Genomic DNA, 16,087 nt, shown 5'->3' with positions numbered 1-16,087 from the left:
AGATTGGTGGTGTTGTGGACAGTGAGGTAGATTACCGTAGATTAAAAGGTGATTTAGAAAGGCTGGAGGTGTGGGCTGAGAAATGGCTGATGGAATTTAATACAGATAAATGTGAGGTGCTACATTTTGGAAAGGCAAATTTAAATAGGTCATATACATTGAATGGTAGACAATTGAGGAGTGCAGAGCAACAAAGGGATTTAGGAGTTATGGTAAATAGTACCCTCAAGGCTGATACTCAGGTAGATGGTGTGGTGAAGAAGGCATTTGGAATGTTGGCCTTCATAAATCGGAGTATTGAATTCAAGAGTAGGGAGGTTATGATGAAATTGTACAAGGCATTGGTGAGGCCAAATTTGGAGTACTGTGTACAGTTTTGGTCACCAAATTATAGGAAAGATATAAACAAAATAGAGAGAGTGCAGAGAAGGTTCACGAGAATGTTGACAGGATTTCAGGGTCTGAGTTACAGGGAAAGGTTGTGCAGACTGGGGCTTTTTTCTCTGGAGCGTAGAAGATTGAGAGGGGACTTGATAGAGGTGTTTAAGATTTTAAAAGGGACAGACAGAGTAAATGTGGATAGGCTTTTTAAATTAAGAAAGGGGGAGATTCAAACTAGAGGACATGGTTTAAGATTGAAGGGGGAAAATTATAAGGGGAACATGAGGGGAAATTTCTTTACACAGAGGGTGGTGGGGATGTGGAATGAGCTTCCGGCAGACGTGGTCGAGGCGGGATCATTGGTTACATTTAAGGAAAGAGTGGATCGTTACATGGATAGGAGGGGACTAGAAGGGTATGGACCGGGTGCTGGTCAGTGGGACTAGGAGGGTGGGGATTTGCTACGGCCTGGACTAGTAGGGCCGAACTGGCCTGTTCTGTGCTGTACTGTGGTTATATGGTTATATGACAATAAACTCTCAATCTATTTTTCCTAAACCATGGTATCAAGCAGATAAGTTTATTCAATCATTTTACATGCAACTGAAGAGTTATCATACCTAAACATCTTTTATTTTATGAGTATGACCAAGCATTCTACAATCTGGTCAATTAGCAGAAAAAAATATTTTCCTATTTTTCCACTTTACATTCCAAAACCACATTGAACTGAACTAGGCCCAAAGCTTAACAGAAATAGTATTCTACATAATACTGTTGCCTTTTATGGAGAAAACAATTTAGATCCTTTAATGAAGATCAGTGGAGTTCAATTCCACAATGGTCAAGAAAAAAATAATCTTTCAATTATGTCCAGCTCATTAATTACAGTAAATTTTACAAGCACGAATAAGTTGTTGAAGTCATAAAGGTGTGGTGAACTGCGATTCTGTTCCTTAATTTATTTCAGTTTGTTGATTAATTGGTTTTGTCCAAGGCTTGAAATCAAGTTTTGCAGATAAGCTGCAAGCTGTGAAACACAAGGGGATCGAGGTAGGCCTCTTCCAACCAAAAACATCAAGTATTGCTATAATAGATACTGGATCTAACTTGACAACCCTTAAACACTAAACATTTTAGAATAGTGAATACATAATTTTTCTTTAAAAAAAATTAATATGTTATTCCACTCTTAAAATTGTAGAAATCTTCCTATCATCACACAGACTTGCTAAGTAATCTATTGGCACTGCAGAATTTAGTGGATCTTGCCGATATTTCTTCAGGTTCTGGTGTCTGTTCAATATCTTCCCATCCAGTTGTAAATGTAAACATTGTTAAACAGATATTCCATGTCATAACGATGGCAGTAAAATTGCAATTACAGCCTTGGAGTTTACTTTACTTTAAATGCTGCTACAGTAATTGATCACATGAGAGACCAATTCCAATAAAGCTTAGTCATTAACTCTTGAAAAGTAGGGAGGAAAAACCAAAACACACTTAAACACAAATTAAATAAACCACTGCCTCAAAGATACTCCATTTTATCTCAATTTCCAAGAAGCACAAAGAACCAGACTTTTCCAATTTCATTTAGCTCCCCTATCCCTCTGTCTCATTTTCTCCAGGTCCCCACCCCTTCCTTCCCTCTCCTATCAAAAGCCACTCTCCCCATTACTTCTCAATTTTTTTGTCTTCTACCCTTCCACACCTGTATCCACCTCTTACCTTTTAGCCTGTGCTCCCTTCTCTGCCTTTTCTTCCTATCTCCCTGCACATTTTTATTCAGTCACCTGCCTGTTTTTCCTTAGACCTAACAAAAGGACCAGGCCTGAAACACTGGTTACCTTTTACTTCTTACGGATGTTGCCTGTCCTCTCGAGTTTCTCCGGTAGCAGCCTATGTAGTCTTCATTTTGTTGTGAATGACTACTCCAAGATAGCATATTTTGAAAAATCTCAAAAAAAAATCAAATTGTAGAAAACATACTTCAATTTCAGTTAATTGCCAGTTGATACTCAGTCTCACTGGCCCTCCATTAATTGACAAGAATGTAGAATTTGTTACAGCAAGTATCCGTATTTGAAGGGAGCTTGTTGAACAAGTTACAGAAGATGTTCAAGAGGTGGTGCACAAATGAATGGCACATTTCTGCATTGTAAATAATTGGATGCATTACAACTGATGACTTTCTCCTGATGATTACATATTTGCAATTCTTTCTAAAAATCCAACAAGCAGCATTAATTTCATGAAATGTGTGCTTCTGTTGCCATTTTTTGGCTGCAAAAGACAAAATATTGCACTTAAAATTAAAGTTTTCCCTTAATCTGCAAAAATATTATTTCATTTTTTTGACTGCAATATTAAGATGTTTTCAAATGCATGTCCATTTGCCAGATTGAAATAGATAATATGATAAAATGGTAAACAATCGAGGTCAGTTGCTTTTAAAGCTAAATATATTCCCAAATAATCTTAACATTTGCAGAAAGCCACTTGGCTGATTATGTCCGTGCCTATCAAAAGACCTATCCAACTTATCTCACCAAGTTCATAACTCTGCAGATCACGACTCTTCAAATACACAAGGTACTCTTTAAACACAAAGAGAGTCTCAGCTTCGACTACCCCCTCAGGCTGTAGGCTCCTACCCTTTAATATGGTGACCAAGAGCTGTGGCGTCAATGTACTGCTGTACACATTTTTTTTTCAATGTGCAATTTTCAAGCTCTATCTCATATAGTGCTCAACATTCATCCAAACTTACAGACATCATTTTTGTACAAAGCTCATCATCGAGTCCGAGCCCTTTATTTTTTACCCCTCCCTCCCCCCTTATCACATACAACAGGCCACATTCAAGACGCTAATAACAAACTTTAAAAACATAAATCAGGGATATGCGGATTTGTTACGCCCCAGCGGCCTGTGACCCAGCCAATACCCTATCCGTGGCTTTTTTTTTAACCAAATGGGATGAGATGGAACTAGGCTGCGAAGCAGGACAGCCCACCCTATAGTTGTGCACCTATGAAATTTAGATACAGTTTCCAAATTTTAAGAAATGTGCTTTTTCTACATTCCTGCATTCCAGTCCGCAATCTTTGGCTTGGCTTCGCGGACGAAGATTTATGGAGGGGGTAAAAGTCCACATCAGCTGCAGGCTCGTTTGTGGCTGACAAGTCCGATGCGGGACAGGCAGACACGGTTGCAGCGGCTGCAGGGGAAAAATGGTTGGTTGGGTGTTGGGTTTTTCCTCCTTTGCCTTTTGTCAGTGAGGTGGGCAATACTCAAACAGGAATTAGACTTCAGGTAGCTGACATACACTTCCCAGCCACTGCCAATGCAATCATTACAAATTGGATTTTAAATTTGGAAAGCTTCGTTGTAAGTCTTATTTTCATTTTATTTCCAAGCAGAAACAACTCTGGATACTGTGGGAATTCTTTGCCTATGATTTTCTCCAGGGCTTCTCCCAGATCCACCCAAAAAGGCCTCACCTTGGTACAAGTCCAGATTGTGTGCACAGAAGTTCCTGTTGCAATGCCACATCTGAAGCATTGGTCTGGGATTTCTGATTTTAATCTGTTCAATTTTTGCAGCGTCAGATATAACTGGTGAAGAAAGTTGTACTACACCAGCCTATACTGTGCATTAATGATTGCCATCACGTTGATCCGACCAACACCGCTCATCAATCATTATTCCTAAGTCTGACTCCCATCCCATCTGCCTTGACTTGTGAAGGCCTGGTTTAGGCTGCTCCATGAGCTTTCTTTACGATTTCATTGGTGTGTTGGGCCCAGGAAAGATCCTCCAAGATAGTGACTCACAAGAACTTAATTTTGCTCAACCTCTCCACCTCTGATCCCCCAATGACCACTGGATTGTCTACCTCTGGCTTCCTTTCCTGAAATCAACAATCAGCTCCTTAGTTTTGGTGACACCATTCAGCCATCTTTTCAACCTCCATCCTGTATGCTAACTCAACCCCTTCCTTTATCCAACCCACAACCATGGTATCGTCAGCAAACTTATAGATGGTGTTATTGTTGTATCGAGCCACACAGTCATAGGTATAAAGTGAGTAGAGCAGAATGCTAAATATGCAGCCCTGTGGTGCTCTGGTACTGACAGAGATTGTGGAGAATTTCTTGCCAATCTTCACTGATTGTGGTCAGAGGTGAGGAAATGCATGATCCAATTACACAGTAGGGTATTAACTTACAGGTCTTGGAGTTTGCTGATTAGTTTTGAGAGGATGATGGTGTTAAATGCCAAACTGTAGTTGATAAAGTGCATCCTGTTGTATGCATCTTTGTTGTCCAGGTGTTCCAGGGTTTTGTGTAGAGCCAGTGAGATGGAATCCACCATAGACCAGTTACTACGATAGGCGAACTCAAATGTATCCATGTCACTGCTCAGACAGGAGTTGATCTGCTTCATCACCAGCCTATCAAAACACTTAATCACCGTTGATATAAGTGCTACTGGTCGATAGTCATTAAGGCAGGTTATTTCACTCTTGGGCACTGGGGTGATTGACGCCTGCTTGAAACAGGTAGGTACCACACTCTGCTGGAGTGAGATACTGAAGATATCCGTGAATAATTTGATAAGTTGGTCAGCGTCAATATTTAATACTCGGTCAAGTACTCTGTCCAGGCCAGATCCTTTTCTCGTATTCACTCTCCTGAAGGCAGCACGCACGTCACCCTCAGATATGGACAGGATGGGATCATCAGGGGGCGTGGGGGCGCAGAGGGGTTTTCTTCGCTGTTACTGTTGTCACATCACTTCTCTGTATTTGTTTCTATTTATGATTTGTGCCCATGTGATCAACACATTTCTAATCTTTGTTTTCACTAAATTCTTCCTTCTGTCAATCACACACCAACATTTTGTATCATCTGCCAACTACCTTCGGATGCCCCCTCTTTTCAAGTCTGAATCATTAACATATATTACAAAGAAAAAAGGACCAAACATCAAGCTCTGTGGAATCCCAAGGATGGTAGCATTCCAACACAAAAGAACCTGTCAAACATTACTCTTTTCTTCCTTCCACTGAGGCAAATTTGGATCCAACTTTCTACTTTCCATTGGAATGTAAACAACATATTTTGTTGATTTTTTATGACCCATTAAAAAAGATATAAAGAACCCACCATACAATATTATCCATGGGAACATTTGGCAGCACCATTTTCTTTTAAAATTTAGTCTCTAATATTCCAATAAATGAAATGAAAACCAGGTGTGGAGCAGATCGTTGCAAAATTCTTGAAGATCAGCTCACTTGATGATCTTTAGCTTTTGAGAAAATTTAAAAAATTAATGTAATTTTAAACAAACAATGTAGCTTCTCTACAGCTCAAGATTGGCCTAAAGTAGTTACTAAAAGTTTTCTTACCCGTTGGTCTCGCTAATCAGATTCTCTGTTTCTGTATATTCAAGCCTAAAAGAAAAATTATTTGCAGTTTTAATGATTAAAGGATTCAATCTCCAAATACACATTGGGATTTCTACAGGTATCTTTGACCCATGCCAGAAAAATCAGAATAACAAAAGATCTGGATCAGCATTATGCCTTTTGGCAGTTACAAACTAGTTACAATTAGCATGTGAATATTTGATAAATTCAGAGTTCCTGCACCAACAAAACTAAACAGCAAAAAGTTTAAGTGCCTTGGGCACCAGTTTCATCTCATCAATTTTTTTTTCTCTCCACTTCTTTTTCTCAGAGACATTTACTGCTGTTGGTAGCCGGCTAATATATGCAATAAAATCAGTCAGCTGGTCACTAGGTTATTCGACCTTCAACATCATACAGTGCTTTTCACCAAAATACTCCCAACTGTGGAGATGCTTCCTCAATATTCAACAAAATTGCTAACCAATGTGGGCAAACTCTAGGATCCTTCCTATTACTTCATTTTAGGCCTCTGGTTGCTGTCAGTTGAGTTAGCAGAAGATAAGAAATTAAACCTGAAACTTTTTTTTGTAGAGCTAAATAATATAATGGCTATTTCCTACATTTTCCAAATGCCATTCTGAACAAAATTAAAATGTTAACGTATATCAGTTAGCAACAAACTCGATAAATGAAAGTTAAAAAGCAAGCATTAACAGAGAATTTGAGATATAGATGGAGTCAACGTGTGATGTGTGAATTTATAGATGAAGTTGAAGCAGGATATGGCCAAGCAGATATGGACGTACGGGAGTACAGAAGTACGCCGAGTACACAGTCTTAAAGGGGCCCAGTGTTGATGTGCTGTCACCAATTTTCGCTTCTTGCCTTCTGCAGGATAGGAAGTCGAGGTTGAATTGTTGAGAAGGAGTTGAGGCCAAGGTCTTGGAGTTTCGAATGAGTTTCTTGGGTACTATTGAATTGAAGGCAGAGATATAATCCATGAGTAGTAGCCAAACTGACTGAAGATTTATATGAATATTCCCACCAGCTGAGTTGCACAGATACAGAGGACATGTCCAGGGACTCCATCTGGGCCAGATGCTTTCCGCAATTCATTATCCGGAAGGCCAATCTGAGGTCTGTGGTGGTCACCCCAGGTGTAGGTGCACTTCGACTTGAGAAGTGTGTGCCACTGGCCTCCTGCTCACAGCGAGTGTAGCACTGAGCTCATTCGGGAGGGACGTTGAGAGGTTATTCTGTCCATTTTCACTTCAGAATCAGAATTTAGTGTCAGGAACATGTCATGGAATTCAATGTTTTGCGGTAGCATTGCAGGGCAAATATTACTATAAATTACAATTCAAAAATAAATAATGTGAGAAAATAGGATAAACTGAGGTGGAGTCTGTGGTTATTGTCCATTCAGAAATTTGATGGCAGAGGGAAAGAAGCTGTCCTTGTGCCACTCTGTGCTCATCTTCTGGTTCCTGTTCTTTTTTACTGATGATAGTGGTGGGTGGTGGGGTCCTCAAGGATAGATATTGCTTTCTTAAAACTGCCTCTTGCAGATATCCTCGATGGAGTGAAAACTGGCGTCCATGATGGCGCAGACCAAATTAACAACTCTCTGGAGGTTTTTTCCTGTCCTGTGCCCATGATGGCCTGCATGCCATACCACAAGTGCTGGATGTCAGTCAGGTAGAACTGGGACTCATCTGGTTCATCCTCATCCTCCATGCCGCTCCTCAGAATAAGCTTTTGCACTACTCACTTAAAAAAATTTAAAATTAAACATGTGACCCTCCACTCACCACATATATTTGCTCACGTGTTCTTGGCTGAACCTTCAATAGAACCTCTCATGAAAACAAATACACCTTCTCAGCTTTGTACCTTCTCAGCTTTCCCCCCTCCCACAGCGCAACCTAGATTTTTCCTCCCTCAAGCCCCCAGGTCAGAGTTGAATAAATAGTGATAAAAAAGAAAGAACAGATAGCAAATGTTATTTTAGCCATTTACAGGTAGATTTGCCTGGACCACATGAAGCGGAACAGACCTTCTATCATCTGTAAAAAAAAACTATTCAGAGATCTTCCTGGAAGAGAAAAAACAATACCAATTTCTAATTATAAATGGTCTTGTGAAATCTCTGAAGCAGATCTTCCTTTGTTTTGACAATCAATGCAAGAAGGTAGTTGTTGATTAAAACTAATCTGCAGACATCATAGCATCATTGCTCCTCGAGCTCTCTGGGCTAAACTTCCAATGCTATCCCCACCCAAAACTCAAAACTTCCATGAGGAATAAAATATCTCCCATTCTTCACCTTAGGATTTCTTAATGCTCATCTGTCACATAAAGCCCATTGACTGTATAAATTCCCTTTCTGGCCATTGTGTTAACTGATGGTCAACAGTTCCCTTTGCTTTGTTCATGCTTCTTGCTATCTGCCTCCATCATGTTATTCTACCATCCCAGCTCTTCCTTCTTTCTATTTTCCATCAACATACATCTAAGTGGCACACACTTTCCTGATTCTTATCAGAGTAATTAGCCACTGTTTAATTTATTGTACTGTGTCTCCAAGAATCCAACTTTTCCTGCTCACACCCCCTGTTCTCACCTGCATGCTGTCTCTGAGCAACATCATCCAAAAGTACAAAGGTTTCCACGTGTATGTCAATGCCACCCAGCTCGACCATTCCACCATTTCTCTTGGCCACTTTAATCTCTCTAAATCAATCAGATTGATTGTTCAATGTTGGGTGTTGAATGAACATAAAAATTCCTTCAATATTGAAAGACTGTGGCATGTCCCTTTCACAAATTGTATTTCTTAATCACAGATTTCATATCCTGACTGGCAACTTTCAGAAAAACAATCAAGATGTTTGTAACCTCACTGTATCATGATATTAGGGTTCCAGCATAGTGAATGGCTCAGCAATGTCACACTTCTACCTCCCCACCTCATCTCACCTGCTGTTCATACCTGCATCCATTCATTACCTCGAGAACCTGACACTTCACTGCCTCGAATATAACTACCTACTGCTGTCAGCCACGTCTTTAGATAGTGGATTCCCTCCCCAGGATTTCTCTAACCCACTTTGGTCAAGCTTTTTTTTAAAATCTTTCCTGTTATGAACTGAGGAAGCATTTGCATGGTCTCTATTAAAAACCAACTGCAGATATAACTGGGCTAAAGCATTTGAAACTGCAAAAAAAACCCCTCAAAAATAATTAATTTCACAACCTTCCAGAGTGACTTTCATTTCTGTTCCCATTCCTCTCCTGCGAAATTGAAGGTAGTTTCCAATAGTACTATCAGCCTTCAGGTACCATGTCAACATTCCTTTGTATGAACATTCAGAAACAGTGTGTATTGTCGAACTTATCCTCCAGATCTCAGCATTCTTCACTTGGCTCACTGAACAGAAATCAAAAGTACAAACTAAGATGAATCTTATTGACTAGTGCTTTAACATGTCATCCCTTTAATAGTCCCAGCTGAGAATACCACAAATACTCAAAGAGTGCTTAAAAATTAAGTACCAATCAGATGATGTGGTCAGCATGCAAAACATCTTTAGGTGAAGGCTAATAGTTCTTCTATATCTTGTTGAAAATGTTTGAAGCTATCTAAACATCTAATGGAAAGAGGTGATTCATAAACATCAACATTCTTAACAGTGGGGGAACTCAGTGTGCAACTGCACAATAAATTTGAAATATTTGTAATTATCTTCATACAAGTTTTGACTTCTCTCAAGACCCCCTACCATCAAAGTCATCTGGAAGCAACTAAATTCAATCGGTGCAATGACAACAACCTGCTAAACCAGGGATGCCCATCGATTTTTGGTTGAGGGCCACATACAGAAAAACATAGGGAGTCACGGACCAAACAATATTAAGCCCGGCAGTTAGACTGCAAGAAAAATGGTGTTTTTAGACCAAAAAAACCCCTGTACCATCAAAAATTAATTTTCTATCAAAATAACTATGGTATATGACACCCGTACCTGCTGTTGGATATAAGCCTGGCCTCGTCAAGGTGTCACCCTTCCATATATATAACCTTGTGTGTCACTAGCCATGTTAGTCTAATAGAAGTAAAGGATGAGAGCATCGTGTCTCCGAGTCTTAATTGTGTGTGTGCATACACAACACCTGCTGCTCTTAAATTTAAATGAATACAATAAAACTCTTTAAAACTCTCATTCAAAAAGCAGTGCAAAATAAACTTTTTTTAAAAAATGGAGATAAACTTTTTTAAAATTGAGGTAAACATTCATTTTTTTTTAACTGCAATAAATGTTTTAATCGATGAGTGACATTGCACCGACTGGATTAGTAGTTATTCAAAATGGCAGCAACATCTAGTGTTCAAACTAAGAAGTGCTCAAACAATAAATTGCACCATCAGGCCACAATGAATACAATAAAATTCTTTAAAACTCTCATTCAAAAAGCATTGCAAAATAAACAGTTTTTTTTTTAATTGAGGTAAATTGAGTTGGACCACAGGCCGTAGTTGGACCACAGGCCGCAGTTGGACCACAGGCTGCAGTTGGGCCACCCCTGTGCTAAGCCCTTTGGATCCAGAAAATGCAATGAACTTTCACAGTAGTACTAAAGATGAGCTCAGAAACTAGCCAGACATTCAGCCAATTACACAATGCAATTTTTAAAATTTCATTTTACTTTTCCCCAGAGATTGTAACCTATTTGCTATTATTCCATGAATTACCATGCATACAAGCACATTATGTCTGGCTAAGATATTAAATAACATTGGTCTTGTGAAATCAACTTAAGATCAAGTGTCACGATTTCGATAAGGACTGGATTGTTATCTCTGGATCGCTATGAGGATTATTTATCTCATACCACAACAGATCTCTTCCATATTTCATTGATCCCTGTGGACAAATTATTGCTAGACTTTTCATATTACAGCAGGGATACACTCCAAAAATGTCCATTTGTAACACTGATTAGGCACAACCCTTGCATTATAGTGCCCAGAAATAGCCAAACTCAGAGTAACAAAGACTGATGACTTTTCCACTAAAGACTCGACTGGACAGGAGGGTCTCCCTTCCATGTGTGGATAGTCCTACTGTGAGTGAAGTGGGGTTGGTGGGGGGAGGGGGATGTCCCCAGAAATTAACAGTGTTGTTAACAGGCAACATCTACAAAATAGTTAAGGATGACAAAATTATAGAGTTTGCTAATGAAGAAGTGGTTAAAATGACTTCACCAATAATCAAACTTTTCAAAAGAGGAAGATAGGAGTAGAGATGGCAACATTTTATAATATTGGTTGGAGAGATTCCAGGGAAGACTTTTTTTTGAGGATCCCTGCAATAGCAGGGATCTCCCAATGACCACCCATTTCAATACCCCACACCCTTTTCCCTTGTCGACTTTTCCGTCCAGGGTCTAAGGCACTACCAGAGTAAGACCATCCGCAAATTGGAGAAACAACACTTCATATTCTGTCTGGGCACATTCCAAGCCGATGTCATTAACTTCCAGTTTCTATTAAACTTCCCTCCCCAACTTTCCCTATGTTTCCTTTCCTGAAGCTCTGTCTCTCTCTCTCTTCCCTTTTCCCTCTTCCTTTACCTCAGAGCCAACAGTACACTCCTCACCCCCCATCAATTCTTACCTTTCCTTTTTCCTGACCTCCTCTTCACCTCTGTGTTGATCTGCACTCCTCCCCCTGCCATTTCTTTTATTCAGGTACCTGCCTACTTTTACTCACACCTTGAAGAAGGCCTCAGGCCCAAAATGTCTTTACCTCCTTTGGACACTGCAAGACCTACTGAGTCCTCCAGTTATTGTTTTTTTTTCTTCCAAAATTACAGGGTGCAGGTTGAAAGTGAAAGGAAAGATTTAAAAAGGGACCAGAGAGCCACCTTTATCACATAGGTGGCAGTTATGAGGAATGAGCCATCACAAAAGCCCCTTTTACACAGAGCTTGAAAGTCAAGTTTATCCGCCTTTTGAATGTGGTGTGTAAGAATTGTAAGGTGGATTGGTGGGGGGGGGGAGGTCTAGACTTACCCATCTTCGATTCACCGAGATAGGTAGTCTCGGCAGTGGAGCATATTTCACTCGTGGAGTTGGGTTTTTATGGTTCTTGTGAACATGCAAGCTGGCTTCCTAAAACGGGTCACGTCTCCGGGAATACTGCGGCTTTGCAATATAAAATGGTAGATGAGGATATAATTACAATGTTTAAAAGACACATGGGAAAGGAAAGGTTTAGAAGGATATGGCGAAGTGTAGACAAATAGGATCACGTACAATCACATTAGGATAAAGGGCCTGTTTCAGCACAAGAAACCAAGTGACTACTGTGGTGAATGCCTGCCAAGCTGCCTGTCTCCCCTCAGGCGAGCCTTGCTGTACTAACATTGGCTGTGCATTATCTCTACTGTTAAGGACACTCCCCTTGGATAGAACTGTATATGCATCTATTGTCTTTCATTATTGTACCATGAGTTTCTACTAATAAAACCCATGATTATTGTTTGACCACATCGTCTTTATCTACTTTATCCTGGCACTTCAATTTTGAAGCACCAAGAAAATGTGTCCTGGAGCTGCAGGAATGAAAGACAACTGTGAAAAGGGGGAATCTTCAGACGAGCAGGCTGAATCGACTTCAAGTGACGGCGAGGTGAGATCCCCTGTGATAGCTCAATTGACTCCAAAGCTTGGGGGACGTTACGGATTGGAACGGTCGACTATGAAGGGGGAGGTGAATCGTGAGACTCTTGTTTGTCTAATAGACTCGGGGAGTGCTGACAGCTACATCCACGAGAGAGTTGCCAAAGTCTTACATTTACATTACATATCCAGTGAACCGAAAGATATCGATGGGTTGTAGTGAACTTACAAAAACTGTACGGGACAAGTGTGAAGTTACTTTAAATTTGCAGGGACATTGCCTGGCTGATGTGTGCCTCTTTATTATGCCAGAGCTCTATGCCCCTGTGGTACTGGGGTTAGATATTCAATCTCAGATGAACAGTGTAGTGTTAAATTTCGGTGGGTCACTACCCATACTTACCATCCCCCGTGCTAGTTTCTGCGGTCTGTCCACATTAAAGATCAAAGCTCCCTCCCTTTTCAGTGATTCATCCCCCAAGTGTCGGCCGATTGCCACTAAGAGCCGTTCTTACAGCAAAGAGGATTGCGAGTTTATCAAAGCTGAGACCTAGAGATTGCTTAAAGAGGGAGTAATTGAACCCAGTAAGAGTCCGTGGCGAGCCCAGGTGGTAGTTGTGAAAAATCACACTAAGAAACGACTGGCTATTGACTACAATCAGACATTCAACCGTTATACTAACCTGGATGCCTACCCCCTGCCACGCATCAATGAAATGATTAATCAGATAGCGCAATGCAAAGTGTACTCCACTATCGAGCTCAAAGCAGCTTACCACCAAATCCCCATTTTAAAAAAAGAACAACCCTATACAGCCTTTGAGGCTGATGAGGGGGATTATACCAGTTTAAAAGGGTACCTTTTGGGGTCACTAATGTTGTGCCCATGTTTCAGAGGGAAATGGACGTATGAGTTACAGGGTACATTTCCCTATCTGGATAATGTCACTATCTGTGGGAAAACATAGGCTGAGCACGACAACAACTTAAAGAAATTTTTAGCAACGGCTAAATAACTCAACCTTACCTTTAACGAGGGCAAATGTGTGTTCAATGCAACAGAGCTACCCATTCTGGGCTACATTGTCCACAAGGGTGAAATCCGCCCTGACCCGGAAAGAATGGCCACCCCTTAAGAAGTTACCACCCCCAAACTCAGCAAAAGCCATTAAAAAGTGTATGGGATTCTTTTCCTACAACTATAAATGGTTTGGGACTACGCCACGAAGGCACACCCTCTGTTTGACACTAAATCTTTTCCTCTCTCTCCAATGGCCTTGAAGGCTTTCGAGAGAATTAAAGCTGATATTGTTAAAACTGTACTCTCATCCATTGACGAGGATGTCCCATTCCAAGTGGAAACTGATGCCTCAGATTGTGCCTTGGCAGGAACCCTTAATCAAAAGGGCAGACCTGTGGCATTCTTCTCCCGCACGTTACTCAGACCTGAACTTAAACATCCTCCCATTGCAAAAGAAGCCCAGGCTATTATTGAAGCTGTTCGCTACTAGAGACACTTTCTAGCTGGCAGAAAATTTACTCTTGTCACTGATCAGAAATCTGTAGCCTACATGTTCAGTACTAAACACAAAAGTAAAATCAAGAACGATAACATGGCACGCTGGCGAATAGAACTCTCAACTTATAATTATGAGATCCAGTACAGACCAGGCAGGTTAAATGATCCCTCTGACGCATTGTCACGATCTGCTGCTGGTGCTCAGCTGGAGGGGCTAAAAGAGATCCATAGCAGTCTGTGCCACCCAGGAGTCATGAGATTCTTCCACTATATAAGGGTTAACAACCTTCCTTACTCTCTGGAAGAAGTCAGGAAACTGACTAAAAGCTGTCCTGTTTGCACAGAATACAAACCGCAATACTTCAAAGCTCCAAAGGCCACTCTCATCAAGGCCACCCGAACTTTTGAGAGGATTAGCTTAGAATTTAAAGGGCCGTTACCTTCCAACAACAAAAATGTATATTTCCTTACTGTAATTGACGAATGTTCCAGGTTTCCCTTTGTGATACCCTGTTTTGACGTCTCGTCAGCGTCTGTCATTAAGTCATTTGACAGAATTTACAGCATTTTTGGTTTTCCCCAATTACATTCATACCGATAGAGGCTCAACATTCTTGAGCGTTGAACTACGGTGAGCCCTGCTATGAAAGGGGATTGCCACCAGCCGTTCCACGAGCTACAACCCGCAGGGCAATGAGCAGGTTGAAAGGGCTAATGCTACAGTCAGGAAGACTGTTAATCTTGCTTTAAAAACACATGGTTACCCTGTTACTCGGTGGCAGGAGGTGCTGCCTGAGGTGCTACATTCTATTCGGTCATTATTGTGTACTGCAACAAATAAAACACCTCATGAACGTATGTTTGCCTTTCCTAGGAAATCAGGAACTGTGATGGACTAGCCAGCCTGTTTATCTGAGCCTGGAACCGTGCTGCTGAAGAGCCACGCTTGGGCACATAAAACAGACCACCTAGTCCAACCAGCAACTACACTCATGTTAAATTCCCAGACGGGAGTACTGACACTGTACCCCTAAGAGATCTGGCCTGGTTCGCCCCTTCCTCGCACCCCTACTCAGAGTGAGCCTGAGAGGCTGAACTCACCCCCCCCCCCCAGCCTGTGACCCCTTGTAAGCTTTCAGATGGCCATGCTGAGGCTCCACTGCTTCACGCTGGCGATTCTGGAGCAGGTCCAGAAGCCAGTCCTTCCCACACTACAGACCCAGGACCTGTACCAGTTCCCAAGGTTGCAAAGGAGCCACCTGTTTTGAGACGAAGCACCAGAATTCGTAAACAAACTGATAGGCTAACATATTCATAAAACATCTCATTATACTTCGATTGCTTGCTAGATACTGGCGTATTTTGGCTGTTAGAGTATCTCAAGGCCAAACATGGTATCCATGTATTGCTTGCTTCAGTCTTTCCTAGCAGCTGCCCTTTTGATTTTAACCCTTCTTCTGCCGGGGGGAGACTATGTTGAATGTCTGCCAAGCTGCCTGTCTCCCCTCTGGCGAACCTTGCTGTACTAACATTGGCTGTGCATTATCTCTACTGTTAAGGACACTCCCCTTGGATATACTGTATGTGCACCTATTGTCTTTCATTATTGTACCATGAGTTTCTGCTAATAAAACCCATGATAATTGTTCGACCACATCGTCTACTTCATCAACTGGCACTTCAATTACATTGATATGAGGCTGATACAAATAGCGGCAACACCTTTCAACTTATTTTCATAATTGCACTGCACTTTGTTGTACATTTAAATTTTTCCCACCATCTAAAGCCAAGAAGAATAATTCTTCAGCGAAACACCCCTTCAAAGCATAACTTTAAAAACAATTTTTTTTCTCTATCAGAAGAGCAGAGCTCCAGTTTTACAACCTGACTGGATAAATAATCACAAAAATCAAGGCTGAAATTTCCGGCGGGGGGAGTGTTGCAACATTGAAAGGATATCTTGGAGATGAGATGTTAAACTGTAAAGTTTCTCTCAGAATGTTGTACAAACAAATTTCCAGAGCATGGAATTTATCCCAGATATCCTGGCAACAATGGTCCTTTACATTAAGCATGCA

At 41.0% G+C, this 16,087-nt stretch overlaps 1 protein-coding gene across 11 annotated transcripts in view; it reads right to left on the bottom strand.

Annotated features, from left to right (window-relative positions):
• stau2 (staufen double-stranded RNA binding protein 2) overlaps window positions 1–16,087 on the bottom strand; it is a 327,674-nt gene that overhangs the window by 232,233 nt on the left and 79,354 nt on the right. For 9 of the 11 annotated variants that reach the window (XR_011352225.1, XM_069921216.1, XM_069921215.1 and 6 more), the window contains one exon: window positions 5,801–5,845. The exons of the other annotated variants lie outside the window; for them this stretch is intronic. Coding sequence is in view for 8 of the 9 variants with exons in the window: in XM_069921216.1 (XP_069777317.1) it covers window positions 5,801–5,845 (45 nt within the window). In the remaining variant the exon portion in view is untranslated. The remainder of the gene's footprint in view (window positions 1–5,800; window positions 5,846–16,087) is intronic. 11 annotated transcript variants of the gene reach the window in all.

This window comes from Narcine bancroftii, chromosome 2 (genome assembly GCF_036971445.1).
Source record: "Narcine bancroftii isolate sNarBan1 chromosome 2, sNarBan1.hap1, whole genome shotgun sequence".
NCBI lineage: Eukaryota > Metazoa > Chordata > Chondrichthyes > Torpediniformes > Narcinidae > Narcine > Narcine bancroftii.
Note: the sequence above shows the minus strand (reverse complement) of the source record. Positions and strands in the feature narration are given on the sequence as shown.